Genomic DNA, 25,195 nt, shown 5'->3' with positions numbered 1-25,195 from the left:
TCTCTTCTGGTTCCACACACAACTTCCCTCTGCTGTCTGTAACTGGCCCTAATCTTGCCCTAACCAACCTTCTGTTCTTAACATACCTATAGAACGCCTTAGGATTCTCCTTAATCCTATCAGCCAAAGTCTTCTCATGTCCTCTTTTAGCCCTTCTTAATTCACTCTTCAACTCCCTCCTAGCCAATCTAAAGCTTTCTAGTGCACTACCTGAGCCCTCAAGTCTCATCCGAACATAAGCCTCCTTTTTCTTTTTAACCAACGAATCAACTTTTTTAGTGCACCACGGTTCCCTAGCTCTACCAATTCCTCCTCGCCTGACAGGGACATACCTATCAAGGACTCGCAGTAGCTGCTCCTTGAAAAAACTCCACATTTCGGATGTTCCCAGTCCCTGTAGTCTCCAAGTCCAACCTATGCTTCCTAATTCTCTCCTAATAGCCTCATAATTACCCTTGCCCCAGCTAAAACTACTGACCCGAGGTTCATGCCTATCCCTTTCCATCACTAAGGTGAACGTAACCGAATTGTGGTCACTATCACCAAAATGCACACCAACTTCCAAGTCCAGCACCTGGCCTGGCTCATTTCCCAGCACCAAATCCAATATAGCCTCACCTCTAGTTGGCCTATCAACATACTGAGTCAAAAAACCTTCCTGCACGCTTTGTACAAAAACTGCCCCCTCTAACGAGCTAGAGCTATAGCAATTCCAATCAATATTAGTAAAGTTAAAGTCCCCCATAACAATTACCCTATTACTTTCACTCCTCACCAGGATCGTCTCCGCAATCCTTTCCTCAACCTCTCTAGAACTTTTAGGAGGTCTATAAAAGACTCCCAACAGGGTGACCTCTCCTCTCCTATTTCTGATCTCCGCCCATACTACCTCAACAGACAAGTCCTCATCAAACTTCCTCTCTGACACTGTGACACAGTCCTTGACTAATAATGCTACCCCTCCCACCCTTCTACCTCCTTCTCTACTCCGACTAAAGCATTTGTACCCCGGAACCTGCAACAACCATTCCCGACCCTGCTCTATCCACGTCTCTGAAATGGCCACAACATCAAAGTCCCAGGTACTGATCCACGCTGCAAGTTCATCTACTTTATTGCGAATACTCCTCGCATTAAAGTATACGCATTTCAAACCCTGCTCCACCCCACCCCCGCGATGCCGTGCATTGCAGTCCCCATCTATGCCCCCCTCACTTTCACCCCTTCTACTCAGGATCCCACCCCCCCTCCGAATCAGTTTAAACCTCCCTGCATAGCCTTTGCAAATTTACCCCCCAGGATATTGGTTCCCCTCCTATTCAGGTGCAGACCATCACTCTTATAGAGGTCCCACCTTCCCCAGAATGAGCCCCAATTGTTCAAGTACCTGAACCCCTCCCTCCTGCACCATCCCCTCAGCCACGAGTTCAAACTTTCCCTCCCCCATTCCTCTCTAAACTATCCCGTGGCACAGGCAAGAGTCCGGAGATAACCACTCTTTCTGACTTGGCCTTTAGTTTCCACCCCAATTCCATAAATCTCTGCTTAATATCCCCTTCCCTTAACCTCCCTATGTCATGCGTCTCCACATGAACTATAACTTGGGGTTGATCTCCCTCTCCCCTAAGAGTCCTGAATACCCTTTCCGATACATCCCGGACCCCAGCCTCTGGTAGGCAACACACCAGCCCTGAATCCCTACCATTACTTCCGACTCTCCTATCCGTCCCTCTAACTGTGGAGTCCCCAATCACTAGGCCCAATCTTTTACATCCCCTAACCACCTGAGCTTTCACAATAGGCTCACCTCCAGAGACCTGCTCCCCAGTTGATTCCTCCTCAACTGTAGCCTCCAGGACCGAAAACCTATTTTGGAGGGGAACAGCCCCAGGGGATTGTCCTCCCAATTGCTTCGTTCCCCTCTTCCTGGCATTTACCCAAGACTCATTTCTAGGAGTGACTATCTCCTTATAACTCCTATCGATGTCCGCTTCCACCTCCCGAATTATGCGGAGTTCCTCTAATTCCACCTCCAGCTCCTTTACATGCTCCTCCAGAAGCTGCAATCGAACACACTTCCTACAAGTAAAATCACCTGAAACACTACTGGAGTCCTTCACCACATACATCCCACATGAGATGCAGCATACTGCCTGAACTGCCATCCCTGAAACAATTACCAGCAGAAAAAAAACAAAAGAAGCAAAAAAAAACTTCCCACACGCTTATAATTAGGTTAGAGGAGGTGGGAGGGTGGGATTCTCTACCAGTGTAGAGGATCGGGTATCCCCTCTGCTCTAATTTATAGGGTCAGGGACCCAAGAAAAAAAAACTACAACTACCGGTAAGCGTCCTAGTGACGACTTCCGGTTTCTAACTAATTTTAAAAAAACCGCCGATACTCGCGACTTTAAACTAGAAATAAAAAGTTAAAAAATATAAACGGAAAAAGTACCTTTCTTGCTGCCTCCTCACACGCCCAAAAATCGCTGCCTCTCGATGCTGCTCCTCAGGAACAATGAGCTTAATGGACTGCTTAATTCCAAAACATTTATGATTAACTGCACTTGTGTTTTTTAAAATTTTTTTAATTAGTCATTCCTGGATATGGGCAATATTGGCAATGGAAAAATTTATTGCCCATTTCTAATTGCCTTGAGAGCAACTACGATATGTGGGACTGGAGTCACTTGGCAGCCAGACCAATTGGAAGTGACAAGTTGCAATCGGGTTTATGATAATCTGGCAGCTTTTATGGTCATTTTCTGGTACAGCCATAAATTACCTGAATTATTGAATTCAGTTTGATAGAATTTAGACTCGTGACCTCCAAGTTTTGAATCCATTCCTAGAACTTAATGATGTTTAGAAAATCATCCAAAGATTGTTAGGATTTTTTTCAGTTTTTTTCTAGTAGTTTAAGACTAGCTAGAAGATAAATTTGAATTACTGGCTTCAGCCTGATTGCTTATTGTCTGTGTTAATAAAACATTAGAATTTAGGAGCAAAAGTAGACCATCAACTCTGCTCCAACATTCAATAAGATCTTGAATGATCTAGTAATGCTCAACTCCACTTACCTGCCTTATCCCTATAACCCTTGGTTCCCTTACTGATTACATTTATTAATTCCGAAAAGGAGCCATATTGAGCTCGAAACATTGGGCGGAATCGTCCCGAAAAATTTCTCAGTGTCGTAAAAATGTGAAAACAGGAGTGTTCCACACCAGTCTTTTGGGCAAGTTCGACATTACAATCTTCTGGCACTTCGTCAGTTTTTCTGACAGGCTGTGATCTTTGCACCAGTAGGAGAGACAGGAACCTAAGTATGCTGCAGAGTGCAATGGCGCCCCCAGTCTCCTATTGAATTGGGAGATCTCCTCCCAACACACCACCCCCCCATCACTGGCAGAAAATGTCACTCCCCCACACCAGCATGGATCATTTATATCGGGGCATCAAGATCCTCCCGATGAATTCACTGGTAATGCCAGTGAATGTCAAAGGGTGATGGTACAATCTTCTTTTGTAGGAGATGGTCATCGCCTATAACTTGTGGAACAGGCACAAATGTTACTTGCCATTTATCGGCCCAGGCCTGAATGTTGTCCAAGTTTTGCTTCATATGGCCACAGACAGCTTCAATATCTGAGAAATAGTTATGGCCCTGAATATTATGCAGCCATCACTGCACGTCTGTGGTAGGTAAAATGTTAGAATCTGTCATTAAGGAGGAAATTGCGAGGCATCTTGAAGGGAATTGCTTGATAGGGCAGACGCAACACTTTCATTAAAGGGAAGTCGTGTCTGACAAATTTACTGGTGTTCTATGAGGATGTGTCTAGGGCGGTGGATAGAGGAGAGCCGGTGGATGTGGTCTTTCTAGATTTTCAGAAGGCGTTTGACAAAGTACCTCACAAGAGGTTATTGCAGAAGGTCGAGGGGCATGGAGTTGGGGGTAGGGTGTTAGCGTGGATAGAGGATTGGTTGTCAAATAGGAGGCAGAGAGTGGGGGTCAACGGGTGCTATTCGGATTGGCGGATGGTGACTAGTGGAGTGCCCCAGGGGTCGGTGCTGGGGCCTCAGCTTTTTACCATTTATATAGATGATCTGGAGGAGGGAACCGAGTGTAGGGTGTCGAAATTTGCTGATGATACCAAGATTGGGGGAACGGCAAATTGTGCGGAGGGTGTGGAGAGTCTGCAGAAGGATCTAGATAGGCTGGGCGAATAGGCCAGGAAATGGCAAATGGAATTTAATGTTGGCAAGTGTGAGGTGGTCCACTTTGGTAGGAAGAATGGTAGGAAGGACTATTACTTACGGGGCGAAAAACTGCAGCAGGCGACGGTGCAGAGGGACCTCGGGGTCCTTGTGCATGAGTCGCAAAAACCCAGCTTGCAGGTGCAGCAGGTGGTCAGGAAGGCGAATGGGATGCTGGCCTTCATAGCGAGGGGGATTGAATATAAAAGTAGGGAGGTCTTGCTGCAGCTGTATAGGGCATTGGTGAGGCCGCAGCTGGAGTACTGTGTGCAGTTTTGGGCGCCGCACCTGCGCAAAGATATTTTGGCCTTGGAGGGAGTGCAGAGGAGGTTTACTAGGCTGATACCGGAGTTGAGGGGGTTGAGCTATGAGGAGAGGCTGAATAAACTGGGCTTGTACTCGTTAGAGTTTAGAAGAATGAGGGGAGATCTCATTGAGACGTATAAGATGATGAATGGGATGGATAGGATAGAGGTGGAGAGACTCTTCCCGCTCAAAAAAGACAGTAGGACTAGGGGGCACAGCCTCAAGATAAAAGGGGGGCGGTTTAGAACGGAGTTGAGGAGGAACTTCTTCACTCAAAGGGTGGTGAATCTCTGGAATTCTCTGCCCGTTGAAGTGGTGGAGGCTGCCTCGCTAAATATTTTTAAGACGCGGGTTGATGGGTTTTTGATAAGCGAGGGGATTAAGGGTTATGGGGAGAGGGCGGGAAAGTGGAACTGAGCAGCGACAGATCAGCCATGATCTTATTGAATGGCGGGGCAGGCTGGAAGGGCTAGATGGCCTACTCCTGCTCCTATTTCTTATGTTCTTATGTTCACATGACCACCTCTGACCTTGTGATGGAAGAAAGGCCGCTGATGAAGCAGTTGAGGATGGGTGGGCCTAGGAACTCCTGCACTGGTGTCCTGGAGCAACAAGCACAAGCATTTTCGTTTTGGTTCTGCATGTTTCCAATCAGTGAGAGTTTTCTTCTTGAAACCAGTTGACTTCAATTTTGCTAGGACACCTTGATACCAGCTCTGGTCAGATTCTGCCTTGATGTCAAGAGCAGTGAGTCTCATCTTGCCTCTGGAATTTAGCTCTTTTATCCATGTTTGAGCCATGGTCATGATGAGTTTGGAGCTGACTCTCCTTGGCAGAACCATCTGTGGGCAAGTTATTGCTGAGTAAGTGCTGCCTGGTACACCATCGATGTCACTTCCATCACTTAGCTGATGTTTGTGAGCAGACTCATGGGATGGCAGCTGGACAGACTGGATTTATCCTGCTTTCTGTAAGCAGGACATACCTTGGCAATTTTTCAGTTGTCAGTTAGGTGCCACTGCAGTAGATGTACTGGGACAGCTTGACCAGGGACTTGGCAGATCTTCAGTACTGTTACGGGGACATTGTCTGGTCCCACAGCCTTGCAGTAGTGGTGCCTTCTGCCTTTTGTTTTGGCATGGAGCAAATCAATTTGACTGAAGATTGGCATCTCCTCTCAGGAGGAGGCCTAGATCTTCTAACTGAAGATGGTTGCAAACTCTTCATCTTTTACTTTTGTACTGATGTGCTGGACTCTCCAATCAATCAAGAATGGGGATATTTGTGGAGCCTCCTCCTCTGATTTGTTGTTTAATTGTCCACCATTCATGGCAGAATATGACAGGTCTGCAAAACTTAGATGATCCAGTGGTTAGCACTGCTGCTTCACAGTGTCAGGGACCCGTGTTTGATTCCCAGCTTGGGTCACTGTCTGAGTGGAGTTTGCACATTCTCCCCATGTCTGTGTAGGTTTCCTGCTGGCACTCTGGATTTCTCCCACAGTCCAAAGATGTGCAACTTAGGTTGATTGGCCATGATAAATTGTCCCTTAATGTCAGGGGGATAAGAAGAGTAAATATATGGGGTTACTGGGATAGGACAGGACCTAAGTGGGACTTGGTCAGTGCAGGCTCAATGGGCCAATGGCCTCCTCTGCTCTGTGGATTCTATGATCCTATCCATTAGTTGTGGGATTGCTTAGCTCCATTTCTGTTATTTGACAGACATGTAGTCCAATGTTGTAGCTTAACCAGGTTGACTCCTCATTTTAGATATGCTTGGTGTTGCCCCTGGCATGCTCTCCAACACTCTTTTTGTTTGAACCAGGGTTGATTTCCTTGCTTGTTAGTAATGGTGATGGGGGATATGCTGGAATACAATTTTGCTGCTGAATATGGTCACAGTGCCACATGAATGCCCAGTTTGAATTTGCTAAATCAGTTCAAAAAATATCCCATTTAGCATGATAATTCTACACAACATGGTGGAGACTATCCTCAGTGTGAAGATGGGTCTTTATATTCACAAGGACTGCAAGGTGGTCATTCTTAGCAATATTGTCGTGGATAGATGCATCTTTGACTGATGAAGACAAGGTCTTGTCAGTTTTTTCCTCTTGTTGGTTTCCTCACCACCTACCACAAGCCCAGTCTGGCAGATGTCCTCTTCATGACTGGGTCAACTTAATCAGTAGATTGCTACTGAATCACTTTTAGAGATGGATATTGAAGACACCTAGCCAGAGTAAGTTCTGTACCTTGCCATTCTCAGTACTTCACATAGAATTCCTACTAAAGGAGGCCATTCGGCCCATCTTAAAGAGCATCCTAAGCAGGCTTCCCCATCTCCACATCCACCAGAGCCAATCCACCTTTACTGTACACCTTTGAACATCTTCTAAGTGGTGTCTAGCATGGAGGAGTATTGATTTATCAGCTGAGGAAGGCAGTAGGTGGTACACCACCAGAGGTTTCCTTGTCCATGTCTGACCCAATGCCAGGTTTCTTGGGTCCAGAGATAATGTTGAGGACTTCCAGGATAAATCCCTCCCAACTGTATCACTGTGCCTCCACCACTCGCTAGGTGAGCCATCTGGTTTTATTCCTTTTCAGCTTTTCTGTTGTAATTTTGTGCAACTGAGTGGCTTGCTTTCAAAGGGCACTTAAAAGTCAACCATATTGCTGTGGGTCTGGAGTCACATATAGACTAGATCAGCTAAGGATGACAGATTTCTTTCCCTGAAGGACTTCAGTGAACCAGATGGGTTTTTACAACAGTCAATGATAGTTTCATGGCAGCATTACTGAGACATGCCTCCAGTTTCTGATTTGTATTAATTGATTAAAGGACAATAGAAAACCTTTGTTTGCAGAGAAATATAGCAAGCAGTTTTTGAGGCAATTTTGACCATGCATCATCAATGACCTTACCTCCATCATAAGATCAGATGTGGGGATGTTTGCTGATGATTATGCAATGTTCAGAACCATTTGCAACTCCTCGGAAACTAAAGCCGTCCATGTTCAGATGCATTGTTGGATTTGTTGGAATTAACCTTCATCTTCTGTTTTTGAGTGCTGACATTCATGTTGATGTAGAACTATTTATAGTACTCATAAATACAAAGGTGGCAGGCTGACCATCACAGAATTGTCACAGTGCAGAAGGAGGCCATTCTGTCCATTGTATCTGCACTGGCTCCCTGAATGAGCAATTCATCTTGTGCCTTCTCCCCATGACCCTGCACATACTTCCTTATCAGGCAACAATGGCTGATAATGGCCATTTTGAATGACTCAACCCTGCCCTGCATCTTTACTATAGGCAAGAGATGTGAGATTTCATGTCATATTTCCAGGAAGTTATGTCACACTGTCCCAGCTTCACACCAGCTGGGAACAGAGACAAGCTATGGGCTGGCTAGGAGCTTTTTATGTATTGTTTTGAATATTTTTAATGATAGAGCAAAGATCAAGGATGCTGTTTTCGAACGCCATTGACATCAAAGACTTGAAAAAGCGGCCTCCCCCAAACAACTCCTGAAGAAATTGATGGCCAAGATTTAACCTTTTAGAATTTTTACTGGAACAGTCAATCCCAAAATCGATATCAAGCATGCACTAACATACAAATGGTATTTCACTCAAAAGATAAATTTCGCTTTAAACAATTGATGCCACAAAGATATCCATCACAAAATTACAAGTACTTTCATCACACCTTAAACAAATGGGGCACCATGTCAGTTTCAGAATTCTTTAACTCTGGTATGTAGAATACCGCCTCCTTCCCACTCAATAGATTTAACCTTCTGTCACTTTCATGGACAGCTGTATTCTATCCGAGGTCCCCAGATATGATTAACACAAACGAGGCTCACGAATCTTTTCTCATTCAGGTTGCATCTGTCCAGATGGAATAGCTTTCCAGAGTTCCTTTTCAACACGCCATTCAGCAAACACCCAGTTCATGGCCTGGTCCTCTCATGTAGACACACAGCAGTTTAACATCCCTGAGCTATTCATGCCACTTCTAGAATTCAGCCCTTTTAGCTAGCTCACACATTGCCTCACCAAGAGCTCCTGATGTTCTATTTTCTTCGCACTTCGAAATAGAAAACTGACATTTTTGTGGTGAGCTTTGCTTGCTTCTCGCTACGTGAGTGTTGAGTTCTATAACAGTGTTATGCTGTAACACAACAGACTGAAACACAACACCACCCAATTAGCTTTAATTAGCTTTTTCTTTTCAGATTTCATCCCCATAGCAACTTCACCCAGAGTGTAACTTCTTAGTGGCCTCCTTATGAATTCTCATAACCAGGAATTCAATTACATCCCTTTCCAGAATTCTCCCGACTTTTCACTTTGGAATTAAAGAGACATCCCACAACTACAAGCTGTTTGCCAAGCACTTCAATAATGTTAAAATTTCCCTGATGGATGAGTGGAACTCTGAACATATCTCCAGGAAGAAGTAATACAGAGCCCGCCATATAACTCTGCTCTTCTAGCATACCACAGCGAATTTCTGACATTCTGAGCATTGCAGAGTGCCTCAGCAGGATTCACTCTGGTGAGCATGGGGCAGGACCTATTACCGCACGTGAGGCCGGCAACACAGTGGTGAGCAGGCCACTGCGCATGTGCTGATCTGTCAGTGTGGAGATTGGCACATGCGTGCTGGCTGCCTCATTTCCGATCACCTGATCACTGACCGCCAATCGCTGATGTGGAGATGCCAGCGTTGGACTGGGGTAAACACAGTAAGAAGTAGCTACCAAATAAACCTGTTGGATTTTAACCTGGTGTTGTAAGACTTCTTACTCCAATTGCTGGCCAACCCCGCAACCTGGCCTTCCAACCATAATGCAGCATGAATCTCCGAAACTCTGAGCACTGCAGATTGCTTCACCGTGATACCCTCTGGTAAGTAGGGGTGAGACCTATTCCCGCCCAATTGACCAACAGTATAGAGCTGAGCGGGCCACTGCACATATGCCAATCTGTCAGAGCGGAGATTGGCACATGCAGACTGGCCCCTCCGTTGCTGGCCTCCCAATTACTGGCTTGCCCTACAACCCCCCAATCGCTGGTCTTCCGACTCCCCAGTGCACTGATCGCTGGCCTACTGGACCTCATTGAGCCAGCCCCAATCTCCCTCCCCCTCCTTCCCCAATGATCATGTCCCCATTGATGGCAAGCCCCAACCCGCCACCCCCCACCCCAATGATCATGTCCCATAACCCCCCTCCCATGGCAAGCCCCAATCACCACCTCTCTCCCTCCCCCACTAATCCCAGTTACAGTGTGGCAGCAGATCCCCCCCATTGATTGCACCCCAATTAGACCCTGCCCCTTTGGCACTGCCCAGTGCCTGGTGGACTGTGCAAGGTGTCTGGTGGGCAGTGCCAGTTTGGGGCACTTTCCTCCCTCTTTGCTTCTGACCTGCTTGGGGGGGGTGGGGTTCAATGTCCTCTGTCCCTAGCAGTGGTGTCAGGAGGCCTGCTCCCTCCTGAAGCAGGGAAGCTTCAGGGAAGCAGTCGTAAACCCCGCTGGAGGGAACCTGAAAGCGGGGATGGGGGGGGTGGTGCGGTGCGGAGTATGAGCTCTAAGAATACCGTCCCAGTCCCCCTACCCATATGAAAATGGAGATTTCCATATGATAATCAGCTCAACGATGCGGAGCTGATTCTGCTAGAAACTCGTGTCCGGCAGAACCTCTCCTGGCCCACAGCGCTGCATGAGGAAGAATCGTTATCTCAAAGCAAAGTTTTTTTGCAAAAAGGCAAATTATAAGATCTATTTAATTCATTCTACTTCTTCGCTGTCCTGCCCAACAAAAGAAAAAAATCTCTATAAGCAAAACACAATGGATGTTGGAAGTCTGAAATAAAAATATAAAATGCTGGAAATCAGCAGGTCAGACAGTTCCTTTTGATGATCTTTCATCAAAAAATAATCTCTCATTATAATAAAATAATTATTTTCAGGAGTAGTATTTGACAAAGCTATGTTCCATACCCCACATCAAGGGAGGTGCAAATGACATTCATGGAATGAAATTATCTCCTTTAAATATTGTGGAGAAGATTGATAAAATATGAAATTAAATGAAGTAAATTATTGGTTCTTGCTGCCCTGATTTTGCTAGAGAAAGAGTTAAGATGAAATACTCTTCAGGTAAGTTTGGTGTCCCTTTTGGTCAGTGGGCTAGCATTTCTGCAGCAAGATAAGACATGTGAGTTCGAACTAGCAGCAGTTTTATGGTCCCTGCAGACTCTAGCCATGCGCTGGGATAATTCTGCATGCCAAACAAGTATTTATGAAAAAAATAGAACTGTGCATTTGTCTGCCTTCTTCCCTCACTTTAAATACAAGATAATGGTGGTCGGAGAGAGTTATTAAGTTGGGATTCTGCCCAGTCTTCCAATGATATTAGAGACCGTGAACACATTTTTTGAGACAGGTAACTTGTTCTGATGAGCCACAATAACATTTTCTGAGCACTTGCTGACTTAAGGATGCTGATACTTGTCCTGAGAAACAAAATCTTCAATTTAACTTTTTCCTTTGTTTCTGTCTCTCCTATATGTCATCCTCTTCATTAACACCTCTTTATTTTCTCTTCTTTACCATTTTCCTTTATCTTCTTCGGTTTAGCACTGCTGCCTCACAGCGCCAGGGACCTGGGTTCGATTCCCAGCTTGGCTCACTGTCTAGAGTCTGCACATTCTCCTTGTGTCTGTGTGAGTTTCTTCTGGGTGCTCCAGTTTCCCCTCTCAGTCAGAAAAGTATAATGTGAAAATAACACTTTTTAAAAAGCTGCAATTTGGTCCAGTGTCAGAAGGCCATGCTGCAAATAAAACAAAAGCCTGCAACTAACTAAAATTGCTATCTTTGCTTCTACAGCATTCTTGTGACCTCTCTGTCCTAACACTCAAAGATAATGTCCTGGACTGGTCCACTTGGTGAAAACAGAAGTATTCTTGGGTCAGATTCTGTTGGGATTGGGTAGACAAATCCGATTCTTAAAACAAAGGCGAAATGGGCAGGATAAAACCATTTGATTTTGATACTGCATTCTATTTTCATCAATTGAAAACTGCAAAAAAACTAGTCACAATTTTTAAAATGATACAATGCAGATAGTTTAAAGAGTTGTTGAATAGTCTGAACTGACCATATGATGTGTGTTTTGATATACTACGCATTTACTGGCAGCGGCACAGTTAATCAATATTTCACAGGATCTTTAGCAGGGCAGCACTGCTACCTCACAGTGCCACAGACTTGGGTTCAATTCCCGGCTTGTGTGGAGTCTGCACATTCTCCCCATGTCTGCTCCAGTTTCCTCCCACAGTCCGAAAATGTGCTGGTTAGGTGCACCTGAACAGGCACCAGAGTGTGGCGACCAGGGGATTTTTACAGTAACTTCATTGCAGTGTTAATGTAAACCTACTAGTGACACTAAGAAATAAACTTAAATTCTAAGAAGCAGGTCTGCCTCAGTTTGCTTCCTGCACTTCTGTAAGTATGATGTCCATTCAGGTATTAACCTTCACCAAGCATGAAACTGATCTCCCAGGAATCAGTCTCTTCAGGAGGAGGGGAAGAAGTTGAGAATTTAACTCATTCAAAGGTGTTACCTCATTTATATGTGAATTAGGATTATTTGTTCCTACAAGCTTCAAGTAGCTTTAATTTCCATAAAAGAGAATATATTTCTGTGCTGGATCATTCACCTTGCTCTTTTAAAATCTGTTTATGGTGTGCAATGCATGTAGTTCTTTTAGTACAAAGCGTTTTTCAGCTTTTTTCCATGTTTCTTCTTTGTTATTTGGCACTGTGTAGAATCACACTCCCAGTTTAAGCCAATTAAAGCCATTCTCATGCAGTGAAACTGAGGATCTTGTCTCCAGAAGCTGTAAGGAACAGACGATATTCATTATTTTTAATAAAAACTGATATGTTATATTGACTGTGCAAGTATGAAGGTCAATATTTTCTGTTCACATTATGCAATAATTTTTCACTCTTTGGTTATGAATCAAGGTTTAGAAAAAAGAAAAAAATGCCTTTAACTGAATGACAACAGTCTGAGATTTAACTATTATTGGCTCATTGCATCTCCATCTGCTGTCTAATAACATAAAAATCAATTACTCTGCCTTTTTTTCTCCAACAGTGTATGTTGATTGGCCTGTCACGGGACCTCAGAGGGATTGCCTTTGCTCTCAACACAAAAGCCAGCTACACCATGCTGTTCAACTGGCTGTATCCTTGCCACAGTGTCACAGTGCCAGGGTTGTACAAAGTGAGCCATTAGTTGAATGCTCTCGCGCAGTGGGGAAGGCGGAAACTACATTAGCTGGGTTATTCTCCAGTTCAGCCTAAGCCCTGCCCTCAGATGCTAGCAGGAGGTCTCCCTTCCTCCACCTATACTGTAGCCCCAGGGCCTGTTGACCTCTCCTGTGATCCATGTCTTTGTAGCCTAATTGTACCAGAACAGTGATTTGGGAGGAAAGAGGCAGACATGGGAGAGCAGATGTAGTCTGGAAGGGAAGCGGTTGAAGAAGTGATGTGTGCACATTGTTTTTCCTTAAAATATATGCTAATTATTTGTGTGAAACCCTGACTGCGTCTTTCATCTGAATTTTGTTTTCTGAATGTAGGAAAGTGTGTATGTGGAGCAATAGCAGAAAATCACCAGTTACCTTGGTGAGTAGCACTGAGCTACCCCAGAGTCTCCTTACTGTGCAGAGGGCCACGTTAGCCTACCCAAACCTATTTATTCCTGCTCTTCAGAATACATGCTGCTTCAAACCTCAGAGCGTAGGGTCGACAAGGTGATCATTTCTTGTTTTCATTTCTTGTTTTGTAGAAGTGTTCGCAATGTTGCATTTGCCACCATATTTTCCTGTTGAGGACCCGAAAATTGTTTAAAACAGTGTAATGGGGATGGGACAGAGCACCTTAGCTTCTCTTTATCAGTAGAGGGCAACGCTGAGTGCAATATTTCAGAATTTAAAAAGAGAAATTGTGGTGCCAGATTCTGTTTCCAGCTTTTAAAAACTGACTTCCGACTCTCAAACTGACATGATGGTATCTGATCTCATCTTCTAATTCAGATCTCTGGGTTATTATTCTAGTGACATAACCATTACAGTACCATGTAGCTTTATTTCTGTAACATAAAAACTACAGTTCAAAGTGCATTAAATACAATCGCATATCAAAATGATTGACCATCTCAACTGTGCTCAGATTGTTGTCCCTGCCAATTTTCCAATGACTCTTGCATTGATTATTTTATTTTAAGTTTAATATTACTTTTGTTGTTTTACTACTAGCAGAATAGGTTCCAGCAAGGTTCTGAACATTTAAAATGCAAGAATGTACATCCAGCACTCTGTGCTTGAGGCTGATTCCAGCAACACTGTCCTGGAAGACATCATTCAGCATGGCAATACACATCATTCTGAATAATGTGGGTGCGAGCACACAGCCCTGTTTGATGCCATTGGTGACTGGGAATGCCTCAGAGGATTCTCAGCTACCCAGTACTCTGGCCATCATGCCATCATGAAACTGGCGTACCATCTGAATGAATTTGGGAGGGCAGCCGAACTTTGACATGATTCTCCACAGGCCTTGTCGGCTTACAGTGTCAATGGCTTTTGCAAGGTCAACAAAGGTTGTGTAGAGCTCGCGATTCTGCTCCTGACACCTCTCCTGAAGTTGGCGTGCAGCAAAAATCATGTCAATAGTCCCATGACCTTCGCGGAAGCCACACTGTGACTCTGGAAGCAGGCCCAGCTCCAGATGAGGGACCAGACGATTTAGCAGCACTCTATCGAGGGTTTTTCCTGTGATGGAGAGCAACGAGATTCCTCGGTGGTTGTCACATACTTGCCGATTGCTGTTGTAGAGGTGTACGATGGAAGCATCTTTAAGTTCCTGCGAAATGGATCCTTGCTTCCAAAAGGACTGGAACAACTCGGTGAGCTTCTGAGTGCAGCTTTATAGATCTCTGCGGGTATGGCATCTGCCCCTGGAGCTTTGCCACTGGATAGCTGGCTGACAGCTTTCATGACTTTGGCTACTAACGGTGGATCATCCAAGGCGCTGTTGATATCAACCTGGGGAATCCTATCTATGGCCTCATCGTTAATAGATGACGGTCAGTTGAGGACGGCTTCAAAATGTTCAGCCCATCTCTGCAGGATCTGAGCCTTCTCTGTAATGAGAGTTGTACCATCTGTACTCAGGAGGGGGAACTCCTGAGAGATTGAGGTCTGTAGAGAGTGTTGAGGGCTTCATAGAACCGTTTCAAGCCGTTTCTGTCGGCGTATCCCTGTATTTCATCTGCCTTGGAGCTCAGCCAAGCATCCTGCATTTTATTCTGGACTGTCCTGTGAGCACTGGTAAAAGCATTTTTCTTGGCAGCTGATGATGGGTCGTTCTGACTCAGTGCTCCTTCCACTCACATTATCAGCCACTTCAGGTCTTGAACAGCAGGTTAGGTGTAAGGATTCGCATTCTAATCAGTAATCTCTAAACTGTCTGTGCTTTATATGCTCTGTCTGAGGCCAGAACGCTCCATTCATCTGACGAAGGGGCTAACCCCGAAAGCTTGTGAGTATATTATCAAATAAATAGGTTGGACTAAAACCTGGTGTTGTCAGACTTTTTACTCGTTCTGACAGGCCCAGTGAAGACGTTGCTTTTCAACAAGTAGAGCCCGTATCTCCTCATCATTCTCATCAAATCAGTCATGCTTCTGGCGGTAGAGGGCCCAAGCATCTTCAATGCAGATGTATAGACAGCATCCCTGAAGCGTTCCCAGTTGTCCTCAGCGCTGCCTGCGAGGTGCATGTCACAAGCTTGATTTCTAAGTCTTCAGCCAGTGCTGAAGCTATGCTGGGGTTCTTTAGCTTGGCCGCATTGATTCTTTTCATAACCTTGCTTCCTTGTGGTCGCCTCTTGGGTCTGATGCTGAGCCTCATTTTGGAGACAATCTGTCCAGCAGTCAGTGCCACACATCGCCTTGGTCACTCTGACATCCTGCCTGTCTTTTCTCCTGACAATGACATAGTCAATAAGATGCTTACAGCGGGTGTCAGCCAAGAGGTCTTGTTACAGGTAGGCAGACGGAAGGTTGTGTTGGTGATGAGGAGGTCGTGTGCTGCACAGGTCTCCATTAAGAGTAGGCCATTACTTGCCCACTCCATGCCTCCCAATGACTCCCTGCCAGGTTGCATTGAAATCGCCAAGCAAGATCAGCATGTCGATACTGTTCACTGCTGATAGTAGGGCATCTAGATCTTCATAAAACTTGTCTTTCATCTCATCTGGCTTATTCATTGTGGGGGTATAGGTGCTGATCAGGATGGCTTGACTTCTGTTCTGTAGCGGAAGCTGTAATGTCATAAGCTGGTCGCTCACACCCTTGGGTAGACTATCAAGTTTCCAAACAAGGTGACTCCTGACGGCGAATCCAACTCCAGCACCACAACGCTCATCGCTGCGGCAACCGCTCCAGAAAAATGTCCATCTCCAGTTTCAGTCAACTGACCTACGTTGGCAAGACGAGTTTCACTCAGTGCTGCAATGTCAATGTTGTATCTTGCAAGCTTTCTGGCAACTAAGGCTGTTCTTTTCTCTGGTCTGTCTGCTGTAGGGTTGTCCAAAAGCGTGCGCATATTCCAAGTGCCAATGGAGAGCGGTGTCACCTTGTGTTTTATTTTGTTTGTTCGACCGCAAGATGGGATCCCACCAGCCGCGGTAAACTGGCCAGGGTGTAATGAAGCAGGCAATGTTTAAAGCCCCTTCCTCATTCTACAGAGGTGAGCAGTGCGTTCCTGAAGATGACTGCTCAGTCACCCAGGTAGATGCCGAGTTTCACTGCTGCTTCAGTCAATGGAAAACGACGATTAGACCTGAGCCGCCTGTGTGCAGGTCCATGTCTACAGCTCCCAGTGTATCCACAGCTGCTGCTTCGTTGCTCACCCATCACCTCAGGACTTCAAGGGTTGAACAGTTCACATGATGATGATGATGGTGTCGAGACGAGTGCTTGATTTGGATTAAAGTGAGGGAGAGTTGCACAGTGTCAGCCTCACTCTCTCTGCCCAATTCCCATCTAGATCCAGTGGCAAGACAAGAGTCAAGATGGCTGGAGATGGGACTAGGCACAGTGGATGACCAGGACGTCTTCTGTGTCTTGTCCTCTTTGCGTTCCATGACACTTGCAGGGACTGCCTTCTTGACCATTGGACCTTATTGGTCTCGTCCGCTTAATCCGCCAGAGTCTGTCTTCACATGCTGGGATAGACATCTCCCTATCTCACCAAGGGTTGAGACCCATCGGCTACCCTCACCTGGTTTAGCCGGCTTGTCGAAGCCGTTGCCTGGGGTGTGGCCACTGTCGCATGCGGGGAACCACAGGTGAGAGCTGAGTGCCAGGTGGGGACAAAGGGTGGACAATCTGCCCTGAAAGGACGCGACATGTTCCCCCACCAGAGGCACTACCCCTCCCTGGCATCCCATACACGCCCACATTTCAGTCTAATTACCATATCAATGACATGATAGTATTTGACTGTCAGTCAACTCTTGCATTGAAAATTAACTATTACAACTATTCCTTTGAATTTTAAGTTGAGAAATTTATAAATGTAAAATGTATTGTTATTTTTCTGTAAGTCTCCTTTCCCTCTCTTTATTTCTTTTTCTGTGCCAGATTTGACATTGGATTCCCCCAATCTGATTTCCTCTTCCTTCCCAGTCCTTGTGCTGATAATGTTCGATGTTGATCTAATTGATCAATAGTTGCCCCATTCATTCAAGTCACAGCTGTCCTGTTTCCCTCATTGCAACATTGCCTGTTCAACAGAGATCCATCTGCCCCCCCCACCAGAGATCCATTCTCCCCAACAGAGATCCATTTGCCCCCCCCACCAGAGATCCATTCTCCCCAACAGAGATCCATCTGCCCCCCCACCAGAGGTCCATCTGCCTCCCCCCATCAGAGGTCCATTTCCTCCCTCACCAGAGATCCATCTGACCCGCCTCCCTCTCCCCCCCCACCAGAGATCCATCTGACCTCACTCCCCTGCTTCCCTCCCAACCAGACAGCAATCTGACCTCATTCCCCTCCGCCCCTCCCAACCAGACAGCGATCTGACCTTGCTCCCCTCCTCCCCCCACACCAGACAGCGATCTGACCTCGCTCCCCTCCTCCCCCCACACCAGACAGCGATCTGACCTCGCTCCCCTCCTCCCCCCACACCAGACAGCAATCTGACCTCATTCCCCTCCGCCCCTCCCAACCAGACAGCGATCTGACCTTGCTCCCCTCCTCCCCCCACACCAGACAGCGATTTGACCTCACTCCCCTCCTCCCCGCTCTAACCAGAGAATGATCTGACCCGCCTCCACCCCCATCCCCACCACTGATCTGAGTCAGAGAGTCGTTGGAAACACTAAAGGCCCTCTTCAGAGGCTGGAGCACCGACTCAGACTTTTATTTAGCAGGTCTGTAATGGCGCGGTCCTGGATCAGCGAACATAGTAGTAAAGGAGGAAATACTGATAGAGTTGGATGGGCAGTTCGTTAATTCAATTTAAATGCATTTAAATCGTCGTTGTGCCCGATTTGGGTGCGGAACGGATCCACGCCATTTGCCGGTCTCGGTAAAGTCGTGATCTGCTTGGACTCGGGTGCAGATCACGATAAAGGCCTCATATCGATTTTACCACAATTTCGCGCCTGAAAACAGGCGCAAGTTGCTGGTGAAATCAGGCCCATAGTGTTCAATTCTGGGTTGCCACACTACCAGAAGGTTGTGGAGGCTTTGGAGAGGGTAAAGAAAAGATTTACCAGGATGTTGCCTGCTTTGTAGGGCATTAGTTATGAGAAGAGATTGGAGAAACTTGATTTATTCTCACTGGAACGACGGAGGTTGAGGGGCGACCTGATAGAAGTCTACAAGATTATGAGAGGCATGGACAGATGGATAGTCAGAAGCTTTTTCCCAGAGTGGAAGAGTCAATTACAAGGGGGCATAGGTGTGAGGGGCAAGGTCTCAAGAAGATGTACGGGGCAGATTTTTTACAGAGAGTAGTGGCTGCCTGGAACTCATTGCCGGGGAGGTAGTGGAAGCAGATACGGTAGTGACTTTTAAAGGGCATCTTGGCAATTATATGACTAGGATGGGAATAGAGGGATATGGTCCCTGGAAGGGTAGAGGGTTTTAGTTAAGTCAGGCAGCGTGGTTGGTGCTGGAGGGCCGAAGGGCCTGTTCCTGTGCTGTAGTTTTCTTTGTTCAAGGATCTCCCTGGCCCATTATCCCATTATCATGTATTCCTGTAAATATAATTGTCAGTGGTTTTCTGTACAGTATCCCATGGCAAAGATCTGAAGCAGAGTCTTGTATTAATCTTTTATTCTGCGTTTTCCATTTATCAGTTCCTGAAAGACAGTAATATCCAGGCACTTAGGTGGCAGTTATGATCATCAATCAACTGGTGGGAATTTGACTGTTTTCACTCTCCCTGACTATTTTCACCATGTTGCTTAAAAACCATTCTCCTCTGTCCCACACACAATATCTGATCAGGTAGATTGCAGTCTCTGATGCTCAAACACTGATGGTTTTCTTCAGTACCGTTACACTTTTGCCATTACATGACCCTCTTGTTTCTTTTCACAACCAAGCTTTCATTTGTTGAACTTCTTTCATTGATGCTGAATCTTTTCTTGTGTGCTTCTTGGGGTAAGGTTTGGCACTGCTGAGGTTAGAATTCTCCATTTCAGGCACTCAGTGCTCGAGTCAAGCACTCTCAGCACGTTTTCATGCAGTGTAACCTTAATTGTATGCATAAGCCCGAACTGAAAAGAGAGGCCCCAGCTGCACTATGTGACATTCTTCCTTTGTTCACATCAGCCATCCTATGACGTGACTGAGTGAGATTGCCAATTTAGTGTAATTTTACTAAAAACTAAATACAATTTTGTACTTTGGGCACAGGATACATGGCTCTGGAGAACAGTTTGAAATAGTCTTCATATTATAAAATAATAAAAGATCAGAGAATGAGTTGGGTATAATTAATGATTCATTCATCCAAAACTTACAAGATACTGTGAGGCCTGGATAGAGAGGACGTGAAGAGGATGTTTCCACTGGTAGGAAAAAGTAGAACCGGAAGGCATAACCTCAGGCTAAAGGGATGATCCTTTAAAACAGAGATGAGGATTTTTTTCAGCCAGAGAGTGGTGAATCTGTGGAACTCTTTGCCACAGAATGCTGTGGAGACCATTGAGTGTCTTTGAGACAGAGATAGATAGGTTCTTGATTAATCAGGTGATCAGGGCTTATGGGGATGAGAAAAATATCAGCCATGATTGAACGGTGGAACAGATTTGATGGACCGAGTGCTCTAATTCTGCTGCTGTGTCTTATGGTCTGATTAAGACTAGATCATGACTGCATAAGCATTACTGAACAGCTATTACTGCATGTATCATGGGTGTTTAGCTCAGTTGGCCAAACGGCTGGTTAGTAATTCAGAGTGACACCAACAGCACAGGTTCAATTCCTGTACTGACTGAATTATTCATGAAGGCCCATCTTTTCAACCTTACCCCTCACCTGAGGTGTGGTGACCCTCAGATTAAATCACCACCAGCCTACGATCATCTGGGAGTATGCGGATTTTATAATGTGCTGCTATATAAAAAGAAATAAACTACTATTATCATCAAAATAAACAAATTAAATATTGTGTAATGGTAAGGTACAGAGCAGAAACTCAAGCTCAAATCAACTTGAGTTATGTCAGCCAGGGTATCAGCTAAAAGCATTGGCTTTGGGGCAGCTTGGTGGCACTGTGGTTAGCACTGATGCCTCACAGCGCCAGGGACTCGAGTTTGATACCCAGTTTGGGTCACTGTCGAGGCGGAGTCTGCACATTCTCCCCATGTCTATGTGGGTTTCCTCTGGCTGCTCCAGTTTCCCCCCACAATCCGAAAGATATGCTGGTTAGGTGCAATGGCCATGCTGAATTCTCCCTCAGTGTACCTGAACAGGCGCCAGAGTCGGCGACTAGGGGATTTTCACAGTAACTTCATTGCATGTTAATATAACCCTACATGTGACAATAAATAAACTTTAAAACTTGGCTAACTTCAAGAGGATTCAGATAAGATAAAATCTGTCATCGCCTCATAGGAACACAGGAATTGTACAGGTTGTAAAAACTGTCAGCTGGTTCAGCCATTCAATCAAACCATGGCTGATCTGTATCTTCACCCCATCTACACACCCTGCATTTCATTACCCTTAAAACCTTTTAGGTTTCCATTCCCAACAGCTAATCAAGGTTTCATGGTTGAAAATACCCATACATGGATTTCAAGAGGGACATAATATTCTCCAAGGTTGGAGAGACTGCTGAAATTCACTACTTGTATCAAATGTTACAGCACAGAAAAGAATTCATTCAGCTGACTGGATTTCTGTTCATATTGTTGCGATTGTTGTTGAGTGATTGTCGATTGGTGTTTGTAAAATTCTAAAATGGTAGGGGAAAAAGCATTGCATGGTCCCTTAAGAAAGGTGGTGCTTTTTCTGTGCTTAGAAAGTTAAAAAAAATGCAAGTACATATAAAGTGCCCAAAAATGAAACATCCAAAATTTGTATCGAAAGGCCAAGCAGCAGTGTTATCAAGGCCGTAGGCTTTCAACATGCTTTTTCAGGCTTTGAATTTTTTTAAAAATTCAGCCAGTCAATTTGAATTAGGCACTTAGATATCAAGAACCCATTAAATTTAAATTTGATGGTTTTGGCAACCTAGGATCTCTCCTAGTGGTGGAGGCTGCCTCGCAACATATTTTTAAGACGCAGGTTGATGGGTTTTTGATAAGCGAGGGGATTAAGGGTTATGGGGAGTGGGCGGGAATGTGGAACTGAGCCACGACAGATCAGCCATGATCTTATTGAATGGCGGGGCAGGCTCGAAGGGCTAGATGGCCTACTCCTGCTCCTATTTCTTATGTTCTTATGTTCTATTGTGGGGGATATCGATATTTCATCACAGGTATAAAAGGACAGTGGGCGTACGGTGTCTTGGCGTTTATTGGTAGGGGGATTGAATTTAGGAGTCGCAGCGTCATGTTGCAACTGTACACAACTCTGGTGCGGCCGCACTTGGAGTACTGTGTGCAGTTCTGGTCCCCACATTACAGGAAGGATGTGGAGGCTTTGGAGAGGGTGCAGAGGAGGTTTACCAGGATGTTGCCTGGTATGCAGGGGAGGTCCTATGAGGAGAGACTGAGGGATTTGGGGTTGTTTTCACTGGAAAGAAGGCGGCTAAGAGGGGATCTAATAGAAACATATAAGATGATTAGAGGTTTAGATAGGGTGGATGGTGATAGCCTGTTTCCTCGGATGGAGAAAGCTAGCACGAGGGGGCACGGCTTTAAATTAAGGGGGGGTAGTTATAGGACGGATGTCAGGGGCAGGTTCTTTACCCAGAGGGTGGTGAGGGACTGGAATGCCCTGCCTGCTGCAGTTGTAAATGCGCCTAGTTTGGGGGCGTTTAAGAGATTGGTGGATAGGTTTATGGACAAAAAGGGATTGGTTTAGATTAGTGGGTCAATGTTTTTTTTTTAAAAATAAGACTGGTCGGCGCAACATTGTGGGCCGAAGGGCCTGTTCCGCGCTGTAATGTTCTATGTTCTATGTGGGACAAAAGCAGAGAGCAACTGCCAGACTAACAGCTCTTAGTTTAGCTCTTAACTTCATTGACGTCTTAAAAGAAAGCACCATCTCAATAGTGAAGGTACCAAAGAAGAATCAACGGGGATTGCCCAGAAAATTCCGGAAGACACAAAACTTGATTGTAATTTAGAGTGACTAAAGTTCTATTCTTTTGTTGATAAGTGGGAATAGTATTTATCTGAACAGCATTCCATTTGAATCATGTTTTATTCTGTTAATAGTTTATTTAACTTGTTCACTGTTACTTAGATAAATAAATTGTTGACTTTAATAGTAGGATGGAATATTATTTAAATGGTGAAAAGTTGCAGCATGCTACAATGCAGAAGGACCTGGGGGTCCTTGTGCACGAATCGCAAAAACTCAGTCTGCAGGTGCAGCAGGTGATCAAGAAGGCGAATGGAATGTTGGCCTTTATAGCGAGGGGAATAGAACATAAAAGCAGGGAGGTCTTGCTGCAACTGCACAAGGCACTGGTGGGGCCGCAACTGAAGTACTGTGTGCAGTTTTGGTCCCCTTATTTGTGTAAGGATACATTGGCTTTGGAGGGAGTACAGAGAAGGTTCACCAGGCTAATATCGGAGATGAGGGGGGTTAGCTTATGAGGAGAGATTGAATAGACTGGGTCTGTACTCGTTGGAGTTTAGAAGACTGAGGGGGGGATCTTACAGAGACTTATAAAATAATGAAGGGGCTAGATAGGGTAGAGGTAGAGAGATTCTTTCCACTTAGAAAGGAAACCAAAACTAGAGGGCACAGCCTCAAAATAAGTTTAGAACCGAGTTGAGGAGGAACTTCTTCTCTCAGAGGATGGTGAATCTCTGGAATTCTCTGCCCATTGAAGTGGTGGAGGCTACCTCGTTGGATATGTTTAAGTCACGGGTAGATAGATTTCTGATAGACAAGGGATAACAAGGTGGGGGGGAGGAGGAGGGAGGCGGGTCAGATGGATCTCTGGTGAGGGAGGAAATGGATCTCTGATGATTCAATGAGAGAACCAAAATTAGCCTTCTAACCTGACCACATAGGTGACCGCACAGGGCCACCTATGCTTCGTTTCCAGGATTACAGACCCAAATCCCTCTCACGTCTGTCCCTCAGCCCCACCCCAGAGGAAAAATCTCATGATTTGAGGTATATTTAACCGAGGTGGGACCACCAAGTCAGAAAATTTCTCGACTGGAGCTAGCTTACCTCCCCTTTGTGGCAAAAATCCAGCCCTTATTATGAATTAGGGCAAGGGCAGCAGAGTTTTGAATGACCTCAGGTTTATGAGACATAGAGCATAAGATTTAATAGCTAGAGTCGATTGTTAGCTGCTCCAACCTGCTCTACTATTCAAAATGATCATGGTAAATCTGCTGCTTCAGTTCCACTTTTTCACTACTCCCCATATTCCTTGATTCCCTGAGGGATCAATAATCCATCTATTTTAGCCTTAAATATACTCACTATTGGTGCGTCCACAACCCTCACACAGAGAATTCTAAACATTCAGAACCCTTTGAATGAAGAAAATTCTTCTTATCTAGTCATAACCCCTTATCCTGAGACTGTGTCCTCATGTTGTAGATTCCATAAATAAGGGAAACAGCCTCTCAGTGTCTACCTTGTTATGTACCATCAGAAGTTTTAATGAGATCACCTCTCGTTCTTCTAACCTCCAGAGAACATGTACTCAATTTACTCAGCCTCTCATCCTAGGTCAATACAGCCAGCATGGCTTTGTGAGTAGAAGATCATGACTCACAAATTTAATTGAGTTTGAAGGGGCTTTGCAGTTGATGTTGCCTACATGAACTTTAGCAAGGTCTTTAACAAAGTACCGCATGGTAGGTTGTTGCACAAAGTTAAATCTCACGGGATCCAGGGTGAAGTATCTAAATGGATACAAAATTGACGTCTTGACAGAAGCCAGAGGGTGATTGTAGAGAGTTGTTTTTCAAACTGGAGGCCTGTGACCAGCGATGTGCCTCAGGGATCAGTGCTGGGCCCACTTTATTTGTCATTTATATTAATGATTTGGATGAGAACATAGGGGGCATGGTTAGTAAGTTTGCAAATGACAGCAAGATTGGGGGTATACTGAACAATGAAGAAAGTTATCTCCAATTGCAATGGGATCTTGATCGATTGGGCCAGTGGGCTGATGAATCACAGTTCACATTTAATTTAGACAAATGCGAGGTGGTGCATTTTGGTAGATTGAACCAGGACAGGACTTACTCAGTTAATGGTAAGATGTTGGGGAGAGTTACAGAACAAAGAGGTCTAGGGTACATGTTCATAGCCCCTAGAAAGTGGAATCAGAGTGGTGAAGAAGGCATTCGGCATGCTTGGTTTCATTGGCCAGAGCATTGAATACAGGAGTTGAGACGTCTTGTTAAAAACCTGCTTGCATTCACTCTATCTATACCCGTCATAATTTTATACACCTCTATCAAATCCCCCCTCATTCTTCTACGGTCCAGGGAATAAAGTCCTAACCTATTCAATCTTTCTCTGTAACTCAGTTTCTCAAGTCCCAGCAACATCCTTGTAAACCTTCTCTGTACTCTTTCGACCTTATTAATATCCTTCCTGCAATCAGGTGACCAAAACTGCACACAATACTCTAAATACAGCCTCACCATAATACTCCAACTTTTATACTCAATACTTTGATTTATAAAGGCCAAGGTTCCAAAAGGTCTCTTTACGACCCTATGTCCCTGTGATACTTTTAGGGAATTATGTATCTGTATTCCCAAATCCCTCTGTTCTACTACACACTTCAGTGTCCTACCATATATGTCCTACCTTGGTTTATCCTTCCAAAGTGCTATACCTCACAATTGTCTGC

At 45.0% G+C, this 25,195-nt stretch overlaps 1 protein-coding gene across 1 annotated transcript in view; it reads left to right on the top strand.

Annotated features, from left to right (window-relative positions):
- Positions 1 to 25,195, top strand: part of LOC145351309 (ran-binding protein 17-like) — a 925,757-nt gene that overhangs the window by 641,974 nt on the left and 258,588 nt on the right. The window contains exon 20 of the mRNA XM_080200932.1: positions 12,754 to 12,842. Within this exon, the coding sequence (XP_080057058.1) occupies positions 12,754 to 12,842 (89 nt within the window). The remainder of the gene's footprint in view (positions 1 to 12,753; positions 12,843 to 25,195) is intronic.

Source organism: Carcharhinus amblyrhynchos, chromosome 13, assembly GCF_965287045.1.
Source record: "Carcharhinus amblyrhynchos chromosome 13, sCarAmb.v2.hapA, whole genome shotgun sequence".
In the NCBI taxonomy this organism is placed as follows: Eukaryota; Metazoa; Chordata; class Chondrichthyes; order Carcharhiniformes; family Carcharhinidae; genus Carcharhinus; species Carcharhinus amblyrhynchos.
This window is presented reverse-complemented; position numbering and strand designations above follow the sequence as displayed.